A 19227-nucleotide genomic window follows, 5' to 3' on the forward strand; every position below is an offset into this window, starting at 1 on the left:
GGACTTTCATGGTTTTCATTTTCTCTTTTGTTGTCTGATGTGATATTCTGAGCTGATAACTTCCTGGGAGGCATCTCAAAGGATTTGAAACTTGGATAACAACATTCCAGTAATTGGCACCATGACGGACATCTCTTGTTTTCTCAGGTCCAGCCGGCTGACAGTGGCCTGCAGGGTGCTGTACTGGCTGGACTTAGGGCTGCTGGTGTGTCCCCGAGCTCTTGGGGCAGATTCTTCATGTGGGCAAGCGAGGGACTCGAGAGAGGGAACTTCCTGCCTCATTTCTCCTAGAGAATGCTGTCAGCTTCACTTAGCTTTAACCAGCTAAATAGGGAGTCGTACTTAGAGACCAGAGTTAAGTGGCCCCATCTCTGTGACTTAGTTCAGTGATGTTTTGGTGCCTTCATAGATTGGCAACCTGGACAGCTGGCCTAATACTTAATTTGGTTCTGTTAAGAATAAAAGCTATGATGTCTGTTAGGCTTTCTTGAAATGCTAACAGTAGCTTGTGGACATCCCTTTGCCATTACTGCCCAGCTGGGAACCACTTCCCTACTAGCTTCTCCATAATCTTCACCTTCTTTCAGGAAAGTAGAGGCCTTCGTGGGGGCCAGACGTGGACCACATCGAGATATACCCTGGGGGTTTCTGAAAGGCTTTCTGGTCTCATCACCCAGAGCAGAACATGGTAGGAATTAGAGATGATCTGGATCCATTTAAAAAATTTCTAGGGGCCCTGCACCAAGTCAGGTCCAATGGAAAAGGCGGTGCAATAGGAGTGGCTTTAGTTGCTCATCTGTGTAGTGGTTAAGACAGAGGACTCGCTTGAGGAAAGGGATGGAAGATAAACAGAGGTTAATCTGAGCATGGGCTCCAGGGGCAGGGGAAGGAATGGAAGTTGGAGACAAGGTGAAAGAAAGGAAACCGAGACCAAAAAAATACTTAAGGTGCTTGTCTTAGTTTTGTAGGGCTGCCTTCACAAAGCACCAGAGGCTGGGTGGCTTAACCACAGAAATGTGTCCTCTCACGGTTCTGAAGGCCAGAAGTCCAGGATCAAGATGTTGGCAGGGTTGGTTCCGTCTGAGAGCTGTGAGGGAACCCGGCCTCTCTCCTTGGCTTGTAGATGGCGGTCTTCTCCCTCTGTCTCTTCACATCGTCTTCCCTCTGGGTGACTGCACCCACATTTCCTCTCTGAATAATAACACCAGCCATGTTGGATTAGGGTCCACCCTAATGACTTAATTTTGTTTTTAAAGATTTTATTTTTTCCCTTTTTCTCCCCCAACCCCTCCAGTACATAGTTGTATATTCTTCGTTGTGGGTCCTTCTAGTGTGGCATGTGGGACGCTGCCTCAGGGTGGTCTGATGAGCAGTGCCATGTACGCGCCCAGGATTCGAACCAACGAAACACTGGGCTGCCTGCAGCGGAGCGCGCAAACTTAACCACTCGGCCACAGGGCCAGCCCCACCTAATGACTTAATTTTAACTTGATTACCTCTGTGAGGACTCCATTTCCAAGTAAGGTCATATTCTGTGGTACTGGGGGTTAGGACTTCATCATATGAATTTGGGGGAACACAATTCATTACATAACAGTGCTTGTGATAAAGAAAAAAATGCATCTATGTCATGATCTCATTATCTAAGTACTACACATACACATAAACACAGACGCAGCACGTGCAGAAAAAGATGGTCGACCAAATGTCTATCTCTGGGTGGTAGAATTTAAGTTGACTTTTTAATAGTACGCTTTCTTGTAGTTTTAAAATTTTTACCTTGAACATATATGAGCTGTATAATCTGGTAGATATTCTGATAAATAAACATTTGGGGAAACCAAGGCACAAAGACTATTAGGGGCAGAGAAGGATTAGAACAGGCAGCCTGGTTCTCAACCATTTTTCTACCACCCCACAAATACATGCAAAATGGGCTGTAGTAAGACTAAGATGATCAAAGTCTGCCCAGGCAGTACCAGTCATGGCACATAACCTATTTAGAAAGGGAAGATACTTAACACACGTTCAGAAAGCACCTCAGAGCCCAGACAAGGGCACACCTATAGCCACTGCTTTACCAGATGGTGTCTCTTGGCTGGGCCCAGAAGTGTAGATCTTGGAGTTGGCTGGCTTCACATGGATTCCTCCACCTTGATTTTCCTTTTACAACGATATTAACATTTGTGTGTCAAGCCTCAGGTCCACCATCTCATTTCACTCTCAAAAGGAGCCTGTGACTCAAGAGAACTAGACTCAGAGGGGTTTAACAACCTGCCCAAGACCACACAGAGGAAGGGATGCCGCCAGGACCGGAAACTGGGTCTCCTGACCCCTGGCCCAGAACTGCTCTTCCACCTGGTCCCGCAGCCTCCCCGGGGACATGTCCTCTGCTGGGAGAGTGAGGGCATGGAGGGGTGCTCCCAGGACAGAAAGCTCCCACGTGTCCAGGGATCCTCTCCCTGCCCGCCTCTCTGCTGGTCTCCAGCCCGGTGCTTCCCCAGCGGAGAATACAGTGCCCAGCACAGATATTCCCAGATGGACAGGGCGGGAAGGGAGCTGGAGATTTTCTGGGTTTTAAGCCTTTTTAAAGCATCAGAACCCTTTTCCAAATGGAATTATACATGGACCCCCAAAACAAAAAGCAGAAAAAGCAGCTCGGTCCTGACCTTTAGCTTCCCCTTCACATGCTCCTGCCCAGGAGGCCCCTGGGAACCTGCTGAAAACCTCGGACTCCAAGAAAATTCAGTGTGAAAACTACCAGTATAGTCCAAATCCTCCCCTTGCATCTGGGAAGGCTGAGACTCAGAGAGGGGAGGTGGGTCACCCACGGATCCCTACGGGGGTGTCAGAGCCAGCATCATGAAGACAGGTCCCCTGACTCTGAGTTCGTGCTTTTTCTAGTACCCCCAGCCTCCTAGCGACATGGCAAGTGATTAGTAAATATTTGTTTAATGAATATGTAAACTTTCCTCGGAAGTCTTCCATGATTTTCCCCATCCAGACCAAACTTCCTTCCCTCTGAAAGCCTTATTGATTCCTGGGTTGGTTCTAACACAGAGCATGTACTCCGTCAGTTAGTCGCTGCTGTCTCTAGTATCACGATGGACCTGTTTGTCAGGCCCACAGGTACCAAGTTTGAGAGCTAAATTTAATACCAAGACTGGAGCAGTGCTATATTCGGGTTACATCATGGGGTGTCAGAGCTGCAGGTGACCTTCCAGGCCACCTCCACTAGTCATTTGGTCAACGTTTACAACCTCCTACCCTAAGCAAGGCACTACACTGACTCCAGGAAACAGATGGAGACAATACTGAGAATCACAAATGCTGACAACTATCTCAGACTTCCCATTCGTAGGCAAGTGTCTGTGCTAAGCACTCTACTAGCTACATTCCTCAGGATTCATTTGCTGGCAAGCAACAGAGACTCAGCTCAGACCAACATGAGCACTCAGGCAGCAGGAGCAGGTTCACTCTACAGACGAGGGAACTGAGACTCAGCCTGGCAGCGCCAGGGCTCAGCAGGGAGTTTGGACACCTAGAGCACACATGCTCTTTTCTGCAGCCTCCCTGGACTTGAGTGCCCACCTGACTGGCCCAGACTGGTCAGGGCTTCCAGTTGCTTAGGGGAAGGCAGCCACACTGGTGGTCTTTAAGTGTCCAGCAGGAGCTCTCACCATACAATAGGAGTACCGGGTTAATGTAAAGTGTTTTCATGTCGACCTAGAATCTGGACTTACTAAAGGCATTTGGGGTGAGTGAATCCAGGGGTGGAGGATGGAGTTTCTCTGTCTCAGTTTTTCAGTGATGAGGAAAACCTCGTGCTTTCTGACTTTGAAAGAGCACTTGCCCTGGAGTCAGACCAAGCTGGGTTGGAATGCCATTTCCACCCCTTAGCATATAAAGAGCTTGTGCCTCCGTTCCCTTATCTATAAAATGGGAACAGTACTACCTGTGTCACAGAATTTGGAGACTGGTACGTGAGACAGCACATGCAATCTGGTCTAGCAGTGGCTGGCACAGAGGTACTGAAGAAATATTTGCTGCTTTCATCCTAGGTCCTGAAGAGTCTGTGTTCACACAGTACAAACTCCATCTGTGGAATTTAGGAACCGTCACTAAGGAAACAGTAGCCAAAATTACAGATGTAATTAAGAAAACCCAATATGCCAAAACCCAAATTCGCAAACCAGATAAATAAAGGTTAATTATGCTCTTTGCAGAAGGAATCTCCTGTTTATGGAAAAAAACAAACCAAAACAAATAAAACCCCCCCTAAAACACACAGAGAAATTCCCTTTAAGTCATGTTAAATCATGTAATGATTTTATTTATTCAGTCTTTTTGGGAATATATTTATTGGATAAAGCAAAGAACTAGTGACAACCTGGGCATCTCCAGCTCAGAATTGCCCCAGGTCTGAATCCCCATAATGGGAGGAGGAATTTGCTTCTTAAATAAGAGATAACCATGAGCCTTTGAGGTTAAAAAAAAAAAATTCCCCTTAGAAATTCTCAGCATAAATGTTGCACTGTTCTGATCTTATGGCCATAAAGGGAAGTGTTAATAAGACCGCAGGAGTATAATTCACAGGAGAAACCATCCTCACCGGAGACTCACTGTACTTCCCTCTTTCTCAAAATTGTTGACTAACCCTGTGTCCTTGAGTCAGCTGGGTGCCCTCTCTGAGCATCAGTCTCCGCATCTGTGAACAGGGCCAGGGGCTAATGCACGTGTCAGACAACAGGCCCACATTAGGCCTTGCTCCAAAACGCCAGCTTCTTTCCCTGTAGTGGTCACACCAGAGGATCTGGCCACCACTATTGCCACCATTTCTGTGCTTTCAGAAAAAGACTTGTTATTGCTTTTGACATGAAAACGTCTTCCAAGCTGGTGCCTTGAGCACGAGTTTCACCCTTAGTGGACGGGGTTGAGGAACACTAGGCTTAGCTGGGCGCTGGTGGGAATGAGGCCACCAGAGGCATGGTGTCGTCTGTGGGGACGACAGTTTTCAGACCATCTGGAGCAGATGCCTTGGCACCTGCAAGGAGTGGGACACCCCCCTCAGGATTTCTCAACGTCAGCTGCAGGTCAGACTCATGGAGGAAGCTTTAAAAAATACAGGTGCTCGGGACCAGCCTGGACAAACTGAACCCAAGTCCTTGAGGTGTTGTCACATAGCCCTGCCTGATTCCAGGCCATGGTCATGGAACGGAAGCCCCACTTTTGTGGTCCCCTGCCCAGAGCAGCCCAAACCACTTTAGGGTTCAAGAAACAGCTGATGTGCCTTATGCCGCATTCCTTTCATACACCAGGACTTTTTCATTTTATTTCAACCTCATAAACATTCTTTTGTGCTTGGCAAGGTAGTAGATGAGCAGCAAGCACATCGTGAAAGAATTTTACCAACGAGGACACTCAGGCTCAGAGAGGGGAGGGAGCTTGCCCAGGCACACACAGCTGGAAAACGAAGAAAATGGGATTCAGGAGCAGTTGACTCTCAAGCTCTTGACTGTAAAGCCAGTAACATCTGGGTTGACACTCTACAGCCTGCCAGCCAAATTCAGCCTGCTGCCTATTTTTGTACACCCAGGGAGCCAAGAATGGCCTTTACATTTTTAAAAGGTTGAAAAGACAAAAATAAAAACAAAGAATACGCAACAACAGATGCTATATGCGGCCTGCCAAGCCAAGAATATCTACCATCTGGCCCTTTACAGGAAAAGTTTCTCAACCCCTGGTTAAGACGGTGACATATGTTTGCTTTTGAACTCAAAATGGGATGGCCAGTGAGATGACTTGGGGTCAACATGTGCCTCCAAAGCTTCATTGTCAAAAACATCCTTCATAGTGCTTCTGAATCCTTCACGTGACTTATGTCTGTAAAGTTGTCTGCAATCCTTCTTTGGCTGACAGGGCCTGCTGGTGGCACATGCTCATTTGGATGCACCAGTGTTTGCCAGAGCATCACAGAAAGCTAAGGGCTTTGCTTTTGCTCCCATGGTAAGAGTTTTCCATCAAGGGCCTCCCTTAGCATCCAGGGGCTGTGGTCAGAAGCCAGAGCAGTGACTGACTCAGTCCTGTTAACATCCACTCTTAAATGATCCTCACAAAAATTCTGTGAGGTTGGAGAGAGGGTATTGTTATCCTAATTAAAAAAATCTTCTTTATAGATGCTGAAACTATGGCTCAGAGAGTATAGAGATTTTTGCAAGCATGAAAATGGTAGGGACACAATATGAACCTGGTGGTCTTCTCACCCTGAAACATGCTCTCCTGGGTTACGAGGGCCTTGGGGGGTCATCCACTTAGTGTCCTTGTGTTTAGAAAAAGTATCCAAAACTTGGAGTTAGGCAAAAGAATGATTATGTGGAATATGATCTCACTGACCCATTTGAGGCTTAGTTTTCTAAGGATACATGCCTTTTTAGACCTTCTGTTTACTAGCGATCGGGACATCGGGTTGCTCCAAGTAGATGCGAGATTGTAGGAGACCCATAGTGATGCAGATAATTCTTCTCTTACAGAGGTGCCATGGTTTTGTCTAGTAGAACAGATTACAACCCAAAGGTTATAGTTTTGCTGCCTTATAGGGTAATCAACTGTGTAAGCAACTTAGCAATCTTATCCCAGCAATCTCTCTTTCAGCAGTGATTAATATTTCTCTATAGTTTTTTGAATAAATCTTGCCATTCTACCGGTTCCATCATGAATGACTTAAATAAGTCTTTGACACATGTTCACTATATATTTGTATGAGAATCATGTTTTTAGTTTTTTTGAAAATTGTATTTTGACACCGTCACCATGGTTACAGATGGGGACCCCCAAGGTCAAATCCCCCAGGCTGCAGTGGTCACCCTGGGGGTTGAAGAGTCTTCTCTCTTGGGGGGTATTAGTCCATCAAGAGGTGCTCCAAGGGCATAGAAAACCTTTGGATGACACAGCTAGGTTTAGCTCTTAGTTCCACCACTTAAAAGCTGTGTAACTTTGGCCAAATCATGCAACTTTTCTCAATCTCAATTCCATCATCCATAAAGGAGTTAACTCCATTTTTTTTTTTTAATGAAAAACAAGTTATGTACAACAATAGAGCACAGAGGTTAAGGATGCAATTCTGAGCCGGGCTGCCTGGGTTCACGTCTTGGACCTGCTATTTTCTAGCTGTGTGAACTTGGCGACGGTGTTTGACTTTATCGTGCTTCAATTTCCTCATCTATAAAATGGGGTTAATATCTACCTTGTAGGCTTGTTGTGAGGATTAAATGAGTCAACATAAATACAGTTTTTAAAACAATGACTGATGTATTGTAAGCACCTAATGAATGTTAGCTACAATGAAGAAAATGACAATACTTATAAAGTACCTACCAGAGCTCCTAGTGATAATTAATACTAAAAAATATTGGTAGCTGTCAAATGTCAAGGATGTCCACCATCCAGACCCGTTGGAATCACGGTCTATTTACTCATGAAAACAAAGAGGCTCCGAGAAGTCAAGAAATGTGCCCAAGATCGCCCAGCCAGAACAAAAACCCAGGTCTCATGACTCAGACCAGATTCTGTCCCCTGCACCAAGCTGAGGAGCTAGAGACTGAAGGCAGAGCACACTGATCCATGTCAAACAGCGGCTCGGCCTCCTCCCGCCCTTGTCTCCCCTTAGCTTTCAGGGAGTCCTCTCCCCAAGGAAACGTCTTCTTGATGCTACCGCTGCTTCTGTTTCAACTCGACTTCTGTCGGAGGGCCAGAGGAAAAAGCCAGAGCCCGAGCAAAATATGCCAAGTCAGGGATGGTACCACGCTGTCCCAGGGGGGAAAAGAGGCAGGACTGTCCTGCTCCCTCCTCCTACCTTCCCCTGGGAGACAGGGGGGTTCTTAGCTCCATGCTAATGCCTCCAGACAAAATAGTTAGGGATTTCCTTGCCAAGTGATGAACCGAAAAAACAAACCCACACCATACACATACCCTACATACCAGCCATTCCTCGGATGGTTGGCTTTGCAAGTGATTGGCCACAGACTCCTCTGGCTCTCCAGGGGCAGATGTCTATCTGAGAGAGCAGGGATGGAGACCGGGGGTGGAGGAAGTGGAGGAGGACCTGTGCTCCAGTTGCTGTCCCAGAGTTTAGAAACAGGACTGAGATCTCTGCAAGTATGTCTGTCACCATTTTTCATCCTCATCAGGCAAGCCATACACTGGAATCCAGGCATTACCAGCCTCACTCTTTAGAGGTATGTTGCAGGTTGAGTCATTCAAATACTTACTGAAGACCTACTATGAGTCTGGCACCATGTTAGGCCCACAGGAGGACAGTGAAGTCTTGAAAGTGGAAGAAATGTGGTTTTCTTTGGCCACATTTTCAAGGTTGCTTTTGTGTAGCTGTGAGGGAAAAGAAACAAAATTTTGCTGAGCACCTAATACGTGGCCAAATGCTCGCTGGCCTTCTCCCTGATAACTGCTGTCTGGGGTCAGTTACAGTGCGTTGGCAGCAAGTCCAACTCAGGCTGGCTTGAAGATGGCAGGAATGTATTTGGCTAGGGTTTGGAAAGTCTGAAAGAATTAGGGTTCAACAAGCTCATCAACAATGTCACCAAAGACACAGATTCTTTGATTGTCCTCCCTCTGCTGTCCTTGGGGTAGGCTCCATCCTGAGGCTGGCTCTGCTTGTGGTCAGAAGAGTCTTCTTCACTCATCGCTGATGTGGACAGAAAGGTTGATGCCTCCAGCAGGTGTTTCCTCCCAGCTCCTTGGCCAGACCAGGTTGTATACCCACTCCAGAACCATTCACTGGCAGGGAGAATGGTGTCCTTGGAACAATCAGTCTCGCCCTTGACTGGAGGTCAACTGCCCCAAAACATTGCTGCGTCTCCACAGGGAAGGTGTTGGGCAATGAAGTGCAATGCCCAGTAGATGCCCCACAGGCCTGGGAGTGAAATGACTTGCTGCAAGCCATGTCTATCTCAAGTCCAAAGCCCCTGTGTGTGGGGGGGCCCAAGAGCAGCCCTCCTTTGCTTCCCTGTCCCCTTTTCACTCCATTGTGCTGCCTTACGAGGCAAGAAAAGGGCAGGAAGGAGGAATGCGAAGCTGAGTTTCAGGTGCCCTTTGAAGCAATGAAGCTGCAGAAGGAAACGCTGGGATTATTAAAGACATCTCCCCCTCCGCCTCTCCTTCTTCCAGATGGCCTTCACATTCCACTGGGATGTGGGCCACGGGCACCATTTTACAGGGATCAGCTCACAGCCTCTGAGGGCCTTTCAATATTTCATTAATAACCCCCTTCTGTCTGGAGCTCATCTTCTGGCTTTTGTTGAACAATGGTGAGTGTTACCAGGAGATTTCAGGACATTTAGGATCAAGCTGTGTTTCCTTGCAGATGCCTTAGGAAAGGAACCCCAGGAAAGTAGTTTTCAGAGAAACTATTTTAGCAATAGTGTTGCCCTGAGGTATGGTGGGGCCACGTGACACGTGGGAAGGAAGCGGGCAGCTGTGGTGCGTGGTGACTGTTTGGGACCAAACCATTTTTTTTGGCTATTCAAGTTCAAAACAGCCAGAGTTCAAAACAGCTGATCCCCAAGTCACAAACACTGGCTGCAAACTGCATGGTCTAAAGTTTATCACCCAGGCAATCAATCTTTATTAAATATCTCGTATGTCCACGGCTTGGTTTTAGGTACTGGGGAAGCTACATGTGACAAGATGTGATCCCTGCCTGTGACCTTGTGCAGTATGAGATTGCTGCACAGACGAAATATTACCTGGTAATACTAGACACCGCGTGCTGTGTGTGCTAAGGGAGAGGGGAGACAGACAGTCATTTCAACAGGATTTTACAACAAGGTTTCCCAACGGATGAGCCTTGAAACATTTGTCCCTCAAAATACACTGGAATAAAAAAAAGTGCTTGCAGGTCAAAAAAATTGGGGCAACATCATATACTATATGCTCCTTTTGGGGATATCCAACGTATATGAATATCTTACAGACCCGAAGACATGTCACAGAGACTTCTTAAGGTAATAACTTGTTTAACTTTAATACTATGATTCTTAAATTTATTTGCTCATGAAACATCCCTTTCTCCCTCAAGGAAAACAGGAATGCCCTATCTATTATCATCTCACGGAACTACACTGCCCCCTGTGGCCAAAACCAGCCAGGATGCATAACAACAAGGACAACAAACTTGCCTACAAAGAGCCTTCCTTCCCAGGACCCAGGAATAGGCCGTGAGCAGCAGAACTGCTTTGTCAGGATCCATCTACTCAGCAAAAATGGGTCCCTCCAGGATGCAAACCTGCAAGTGGGGCTGTCAGGTTGCTTCATGGTACCCAAACAAAATGCCCCATCCATGGGGTGAGCTGATGGAGAGCTGGTGGGCGTGAAGAACCAGGCCCTGAGGCCTGAAGGATTTGCAGCATCTCCTCTGCTTTCCTGTCCCCTCCCTCCTTTTGGATGAATTCCTGATTCTGCAGAACACCATGGGCCCTGCCGAGAGGCCTCTGCCTCTACTTGTCCCTCCAGTTTCAGGCCTCTTCGTGGTCCCCTGTCCACCGCCTCCTTCCTGCCTGCATGCTCAGGCCCCAGACTAACCACTCCCATTCTTCGAGAGCCTGCCCCTCCCTGCCCCCTCCTCCCTGAGAACCCATCCCCGGGCCGTCTCCCTCCATGATGCCCTGCGCCCTCCCAGCCTTTAGCCCAGCGGTGGGGCAACTTGCATTGTCCTCACTTCCCTTGCCGGAGACTGCGTTCTCCAGGAAGGTCTGAGGTCTTGAAAGGGAAGGACTGTGCCTTTTATTCTCTTTCCGTCTTCCCTCAAGCCCACGGAGTCCAGTCTGCCTCTCCCTTCCTGCTGCCCCGTGAACGCCCCTGCGACCTCAGGGTGATGGGAACACAGGACAGAGGCCCTGGCTCAGGGCCCCTTCTTGCTCCAGGCTGCCCCAAGATCCGGGCCACCACTAGAACATGGCCAGCCTGCTGGGGAGACCGGAAAGCATTTCTCCAGCATTTGGTTCTGGGCTTCATTGAATCAAACTCTTCTTTCTAAAAATAAGTCATAGAGTCTCCTGAGGGAGAGGCCCAAGCAGGCAGGCAGCTCCTGATGGAGCCGCCCGTGCTGGGGCCTGTCACCTGCTCCCAGGTGGCAGCCCCAGGGGCAGCTCTGCCCCCGCCCCCAGGTCAGCCCACAGCCCAGAGGGTGGGAGTGGGGGGCTCTCACCTGGGGAGTGCAGGCAGCAAACTGCTGCCATCTTGTCCTGTTCAGAGCGGAGAAAGTGCAAACACACACATGGTTAAGTTCTCCGAGGCCTTAGAGTCGCCCTTGAGCACTGGAGTTTCAGGCTCAGGGTAGAGCTGTGATCTGAAAGAAAAAGACCCTAAACCAGGATTTTGGAGATGATGGGTGAGAACGAAGCCAAGACAGGTTCTCTGTCACCCACATGTTAAATAGCAAGCTCCTTGGCCGGGGTCTCGTTAGTGACCCTCAGGACCCCTCCCCCCCACACACGTGGACTCATCATCCTCCCTCTTCCCAACTGCCCCCAGCCTCTGCCACACGCACACGCTGCTCCCTCTGTTCCGGGGTCCTTCTCCCCACCTCTGGCTAATTTCTAACCTATCTGGCCAGGCTCAGACAGGTTCTCCAGAGACTGTTGGTTAAAACATGAGCTTTGGTAACAAACTGGAGTTTGAGTCTCCGCTTTGCCACTCACTAGCTGGGCGATCTTAACGTAGTGGTAGGGAGATCGCAGTTCTGCTAGCTGCATGGCCTTGGGCAAGTTACCTAACCTCTCTGTGCCTCAACATTGTCATCTATAAAATGAAGCTAATAAAAGTGCCTATGTGTTGTGCTTTCTATGGTTGTCGTGGGGATTCAACAGGGGTCATAAAGGTCAGTGCCTGTGCAAGGTAAGTGTACAAGGTGTTAGCTATCTAGAGATGAAACATCCTCCCCCTGTAAATAAAGCCTGTCCTGACTCTTGGCAGCAGTCCCTCCTGCTGGGACATCTCCCACTGGACAGGGTCTGTGGCTCGACTCACATCCTCTTCCTAGCAAAACAGCTTGCAACCTCACTCACTCCTGCGCTGCTAACCTCTGTTAGCTTCTTTCCACACTTTCATCGTGAGTTCTCTGAGGACAGACCTCTTCTGATCCGCCTGCAGCACGATTCATCTGAGCGCAAGTCCAAGCGCCCTGGCCTCACACAGCCCCTGACGGTGTGCTCCTGGCTGCCCTCCTTTCCACACTGCACGCCTCAAGCCTGAAGCCCTGCCCTTGCTGCATCGCTCCTGTTCCCCTGAGCAATCCACCCTTCGTAAGTCCGGGCCTTTGCCCATGCGGGTCCCACTGCCAGCAAGGCCATCCCCTCTGTCTGGAAAACTATTCATTAGGAGTTAGACCAAATGCCCTCTGAGTTCTCAAAAGCCTTTCCCAACTCTAGGGCTCTGTCCTCTTCTCCCATGGCCCTGGCGCAAGTATTTGTCCTCCCTGGACTGTGACCTCCTTCAGGGTCCCCAGGGTCCTGCACACAGTAGGTGAGGGGGCCCTCAGTAGGGGCTTTGTGGGTCAGCCTGATTCAGCTGCACAGAGGATGTGAACTCCTGCAGCTTCCAGTCCCATGCCCACCACTTCTGTGCCCTGCTCAGTCTGGCTTGCCCCTCTGTGAAACGGCCCTGACCCCTCCTCCTGGCTGCCGAGGGCTGAGGGAGCGTGTGTCCAGCCCAGCCCACCCAGGAGACTCCACAAATGTTAGCTCCCTCCCTCCTTCCTGGACCGCAACTCAGGCTCCCAGCCTTCCTGTCGTGGTAGTCAGTCCCATCCCTGTTTCTGTCAAGTCAAAGATAGAAAGACGTTACCAATTAGCTTAGAGATCCTAAACACTATTTTGAGGGAAAATAATCCTCTTAGTCCTTAGACATACCAGTGACACACTCCATTGCTATGGTGCCTCTTGGACATCGCCCTGTTGCAGATTAAAAGTGCCTCACATTTTTCCGAGTCTGGTTTTCCCCAAACAAGGACTCCAGCCGAGCCATCGGTACCCGCTACAGGAAGGAGGCGGTGCCATCCCTGGGGTTGCATTTCTGCCTCCACTGTTGGCGGTGAAGCTGACCCTCCTGGTCAGACCCCGGGTCAGGTTGGGAGAGGGGCAGCCGCACGCTGTATTTGGCTGGCAACCTTCCAGTTAGGTCACAGGCATCCAGGAAGCCTGCTTCTTCCAGAGGAAAATAATCGCATCTTCCTATTCAAGGTCTATTTCTTCTCTGAATTTTCTCTAGAGTCAGCAAAGCTGCGTGGAATTTGGCGGGAGCCTGCGGCTTTGCCCCCTCCACTCTGCTCTAACACATGTCTGGCAGCTGTGGAGCTGGTCCTGAAGCTGGAATTTTTCTCATGAGATAAAGACACCGTCTCCTCCCTCTCTCCCCACCTTCCGTCCATTCCTATGAGACTTTCACACAGGTTCACTCCTTTCAGTTTATTTCCAGTGAATAAAAAAAATAATTTATATGACCAGATCGATAGAGCAAAGACATCAGGACATGGGGCAGAGCTCAGCTTCTCCGTTTTGCTTCTGGATTTGGCAGCTTGGTGAGAAGGCAGCTGAGTGAAACTCAGCCTCATGCTTTATGGAACAAGGAGATGGGGTGACTCACACATGGGTGCTCAGTGGAGGGCTGGGAGGTGGGCTCAGAGGAAGGCCAAACCCAAACCTCTGTTACGGAAAAGAAATGTCTCTTCATAGTGGTGTTTTTTTTCTTTTGCTGAGGAAGATTCATCCTGAGCTAACATCTGCTGCCAATTTTCCTCTCTTTGCTTGAGGAAGATTAGCTCTGCGCTAACATCTGTGCCGATTCTCCTCTATTTTGTATGTGCGTCACCATCACAGCATGGCTTGATGGTGGTGTAGGTCTGAACCCTTGAACCTGAGCCACTAAAGCAGAGTGTGCTGCTTAACTACCACCCCATGAGGCTGGGCCCCTAGTGTTTGTTTTTCCAGTCTACAGAATCTCTGTCTCATGCCTGTCCCTAATGACCATAAACATACTAAGCAGATGCTCAGAAAGATGGAGCAATAGTCTCAGGGACTGTTAAACGTGGTACTTGGGGAACCCGTGGGAGAAGACACCTCCCTTCCCAAGGTTACCACTGGGAGGAGGCTGTGGAGAGCTGGGATCTAGGCCGTGAGCACTGCTGTCAGGATCTCTGCGTTTCTGAACCCTACTGCCTCTTAGCCCAAAGTGAACATTTCCCCCCAATCCTTGGGTTCCCATGAGGCTCTCAGAGGCAGCCATTCCCTAGGTCAGCACAGGGGACACTTCCTCGAGGAGTCTGAGAGTCAGACACGCTGACAGTGTGTGCTGGGGTCTCACGGCCAGAATCGCCAGAGGCCCTGCCAGGGCCAGGACCTCAGGGCTGGGGGAGCTTTGGGGGCGCCCTACTGAGGAGGAAACAGGCTTTGCCGGTGGGAGGTCCTTGAGCGTCCCAGGAGTGGAGACCACCACTTGCGCACCATCATCTCTCTGCCTCCTGCTTTCCGCGTGAGGTCTGGGCCCGAGGATCACTTTGGTGGTGGGTTCACTCTCGGGGGTGGTGAATTTTGTTATAATATTTTGATAAATTAGGACTGGGCTGTGGTTGCCAGTAAACTTGCTGACTGATAAAACACCCAGGGAGCAAGCCAGGAGAGCTCATGAGAGGCCCTCAGGGGTGTTCTGTGATAGAGCACGGGGCTCGGCGGCTCATCCCTCAAGGCCATGAGGCTCCTCTGTAGGCGGCCTGGGCGCCCACGACACCGACCGGAGGGCTGCCCAGGCGTCGAGGTACCTGCTTGCACTGACCACCAGGGCTGCACCCGACTGGACCCAGCAGAGTTTAAACAAGGGCTGGTTGTTTAGCTGCATTATCCAAAGATTTTCCAGAGGCAGAACCAGGCAAAACCCGAACTCCCAAATCACTAGGCAGTTCTGAAGTGCAGTTCCGGTTCCTCTGGACCTTCAGAGGCAGCAGTTTCCAGGTGCAGAGACCAGCCCAAGGCTTCAAGGCACAGCGTTAGTTCTCTCACGGGCCCCCCTCGCTCCCACCTGCTCCCCTTCACACAGAGCTGTGTTCTATGCTCCAGGCCTGGTCTGGGCCCATTTTACCCGGAAACCACCCTCTTGTTAGATGCGCTCAAATGAAAACTCACACCCCCAAATGCAATTCATACCTGCATTCTTTCCCTTTGAAGAAGAACCAGAAGCCCCCCGCAACGTCATCCGGGGTCGCCTGCAGCAGTGCCCATTAAATAACGCCCAGAGCACAGCCTTCCCACCATTTTATGAAATGAGGAGACCAAGCCAGCCACCAGGCCATTCACATTCGTGTACACAGGGCGGATCAGGAAGCGATAGATGAAAACCCAGCACATACCAGGTGATAACTGGGAACCCACCTCCCCAAGGCTCCCAACAGCAGAACACTCCAGATGGGAGGATATTTACGTAGGTCCTACAAAAATATACTTTGTTCCATGCCTGGTCTTTGACGTTGTAAAGGACAGCCCTTTCCATTTGGCTCGTCTCTGGAGGTTTTTCTGGTATCAAATGCAGCAGAGGTTTTAAACGACTCTGAGCAGAGACAGAGAACGGCCTGCCCCTGCCTGGCTCCTGGACGCCAGCGCGAAGTCATGAACACACCTTAACTCTGAGCCTTTGGGTCTGATTCGTAAGAGTCTCAGCAAGCACCCTGTGCCCGTCCGCGGAGTGCCTCTTGGGGAGAACCCGCAGTCCACGGGCCCCCAGTTTTCATCCTGAGGTCTGAGGGGGTGCAGCCCAGGGCAGCGACGGAGTGTCGCACTAGCTACACTCAAGGAGGGTGAGCCGAGTGTGTGCCATTCCCCTGAGAAGCCGGGGCTCCGCCAGCTCCCTCCTCTTCAGATTGGTGCCTACATCCCCCACCTCCCTACACACTTGCTCCACTTGCTTTTCCTCTACACTATTTCCACCAGCTTTCTACTTGTCTGGGAAAAATTCTATTATGTGTAGCACTTAGACGTCTCTTACAAATATAGGAAACTGTCAAAAGTGTAATTATGTTTTAAAATCATGACATGGGCTAGAGTCTGCTAACGCAAGACCATTGGGTAAGGTCTAAAGGCGACATCTTTTGAGGACCAAAGCATCAACTCCTTCACTGGATGGAATTTGGAAACTATCCTGTGGACGATCTCTTGAGACGTGATACCACATTACTGCAGAGAAGCGGAGGAGAAGCCCTTAACAGTTACCAGCTTTGAAAACCGTGTACCTCCATCACCATCGCCTTCCCTCCATGAAGTCTTTCAACGACACTTGCCACCTGGCATTAGGATCTATCCCACAAGCCATTCAGCCTTCATGTACTGTCTTGGGTAAAGGCTCAGATTTAAGGTAAATGCAAGGTCTTAAAAATGCCCCTCCAAGGAGAGAGCTCTGAAAAGAGAAGAGACTGGGGGAAAGTAAAAAATTCTGGAAGTGTGGCATCCAGAAGACAGACTCTGAAAATACCGTATATCTTTACTTATAAGATGCAATACGCAAAACTACCTTGTTAAACGTTCACATTGATGTTAGGATGCATCTAGATTTTAAGAATATTAAGATATAGGGAAAATATCCATCTTGGGATGGAGGACAGGTGACAGATTTTTAAACAGAGGCCTTCTAATTCTGAATTCTGACCATTTTGAGAGCAGAGGAACCAGTGTGGGGCCTGGAAGATGGAGTCACCAAGGAACTGCTTTATTACAAATGATTCTCCGCCTTGAATACCTAAGAGGGAGACGTTGCATTGACTATCATCTCCGGGACATGGGTTTGTGTGGGTGAATCTGTATGAACTGAAACAGCCTGTGCAGATTAAGGAGCCCACACATTTTATTACAGCCCCTGCTCACCATGCCCTGACAGTCCCCCATACCTCTGCCCTTTGGATCATGGAGGAAAAAATAATCGTTCAATTTTCTGGGCCACAGAATACAACACGGGTCTAGATTGTACAAGGGGCTTACACATTGAGGCAAGAAAGCGTGCAAACAGGAGCAGGAATTCTTCACCCTCTGGGTGAGCCAGTGCTCAAGACTCAGAAGGACGACCCTCATCGCCCTCCTGGAGTCCACACTGGTTTATGTTTCTGGCTTTTATTAACTGTGTCCAGCTCCAACTTCCATCTTCTCTTGGGAGGGAGAAGAATGTCTTTGAATATCTATGACACAATGATCTCCTCAAGCCATTATTTTTTTTCTATTAAGATTTCACAAAAGGCCCAGGAGCAGGCCTAGAGAAGGACCAACAAAAGCACAAGTGTCTGAGAACGACGTAATACTGACTTCTCCTTTTTGGTAACAGTTCACGAAACGTGCGCCCCTCTCTCCTGAGATATGGTGAGGCATGAGAGGAGGTGGCGGAGGAGCTGTGGGTGGGACACTGTACCGTGTGACATCACGACCATGCAGCTGGTGCCCAACAGGACAGAGATGTGAGAATGAGCACTCGGGGCTCTGGGCTGGCCCCAGGGGGAGGCAGGCAGTTTCCAGGTAAGTGCCCAGCCTCTGAGGAACACTGTCTGAGCAGTTCTTGCAGAGCTGTCCCCTGGGGCTTGAGATCTTGGCTCTGGCCTTAGCCTTCATCCTCTCTCAGCTCAGTGGGTAGGAATTTATACTGCTGTTGGCGGATCTGGGCCAGTTTCTTCCTTGCTTCTTCCAGTTCTCGCTCTTTCTTTAGCATTTCCTCCTGGGCAGCAATGATCTAGAAGGAAAGCAACAAGCTGGATGGATCTAAAACTTTTTAGGAAACTCCCCTTCCCCTCCACTGCTTGCCTCATGAGCTCCCACAGCCTCTGCCACAGTGGAACACAGCAGCGCAGCAGGAATAAGTATCCTTAGCTCTGGAGACCAGCCTCTGGGCCACAGTTTGGGATTTGAGACCAATGACCCAGCTGACCCAAGAAAATAAGCTTTCTGGCCACTGATTTAATAGCAGACATCTACTGCATCCTGACTATGCACCAGAGTTTGGTGTAAGCACTCTACACGGAGTTGTTTCATCGTCGTCACGGCAACACTGTGAAGTATGCCTTAACGAACACCCCATTTTTCCAATGAGGGAGCTGAAGCTGCGAGATGTGGGTCCATGTCCTGAAGTCCCCCAGCTGGTGGAGAAGGCCCTAGGTCAGGCATTCTTGAAGCTAAAGCTGGAATTCCTTAACCACTAGACGGCTTTCATATATTTATTTCATGCTTCTAAGGTATGATCTGAGGAGTATTAGTTAATAGGTATCATGCAAAAAGGTAAGTTTCTGTTCAAGAAAGCCAAATAGATCTCTTTTCTGAGGGCCTTTTCACAGCCTTTTCCAGGCCAACAATCACTGTGATACTCGGAAGTGGGGTATAGCGCGCAGCATTTCCCAGACTCATTTGATCAGAGACCCTTCTTCATGGAACTTCTCCTGGAACTAGGGGATCATGAAAGACTCTGGTAAAAATGCATCTTGTGTATTTCCAGACACAGGCAGTAGTTCAGGAAGCGCTAAGGCAGGCATGGGAATAAGTCACTTCAGTAACGGGGCCTTAGTGCTCCAGGCGCTGATAAGAAAACCAATCTCGTCTGATGGATTTATATCAATACATACGCAAAGCTGCAGGCCTGATTTCCTGAAGTTTCGTCCTCACTCTCATGTACAAGAATGCAATCCTGCCTAAGTCAGAATTCCATCTACTGTTACAAAAGTTCTGGGAAGGGGTCATCGTTCATTCTGTCTGTAGGGCCAAATACCTGGAGTGGGTAGCACCTCCAAATGCATCATTTTATTTAAATGATAATATTTCTGTCCTACAATTTCTCTTCTTCCCCTTTTCCATAATAGAATCCCCGACTTTTAGCTAGGCACATGGCTACTCGGAAAAGAATACTACATTTCCCAGCCTCCTTTGCAGCTAGTTGGCCATGTAGCCAAGTGCTGACCAAAGGAAAGTGAGAGGAAGTGACGTATGTAACTTCAGGGCCCTACCTGCCCCTCCTTTCTCTCTTCCTGCTGGCTGGAAAGCCAAGGTGGTTATTGAGCCATCTTGGACCAAGTGGCCAAGGGCAAACATCTCAGAGATCGTGGAGCAATAAGGCAGATGAAATCTGGTTCTCAGACACAAAGGAACCACCACATCATCCTGAGTCAGCTTACACCCAGACTGTTATGTGAGGGACTTTGTTTAAGTC

General features: G+C 49.2%; 1 protein-coding gene across 13 annotated transcripts in view; it reads right to left on the minus strand.

Moving 5' to 3' along the window:
• Positions 1–16875: 16875 nt before the first annotated feature.
• TLN2 (talin 2) overlaps positions 16876–19227 on the minus strand; it is a 418570-nt gene continuing 416218 nt past the window's right edge. For all 13 annotated transcript variants that reach the window (XM_070578546.1, XM_070578544.1, XM_070578536.1 and 10 more), the window contains one exon: positions 16876–17763. In XM_070578546.1, the coding sequence (XP_070434647.1) occupies positions 17635–17763 (129 nt within the window). In that variant the 3' untranslated portion in view covers positions 16876–17634. The remainder of the gene's footprint in view (positions 17764–19227) is intronic.

The sequence above is a fragment of the Equus przewalskii genome, chromosome 1 (genome assembly GCF_037783145.1).
Source record: "Equus przewalskii isolate Varuska chromosome 1, EquPr2, whole genome shotgun sequence".
Classification (NCBI taxonomy): domain Eukaryota; kingdom Metazoa; phylum Chordata; class Mammalia; order Perissodactyla; family Equidae; genus Equus; species Equus przewalskii.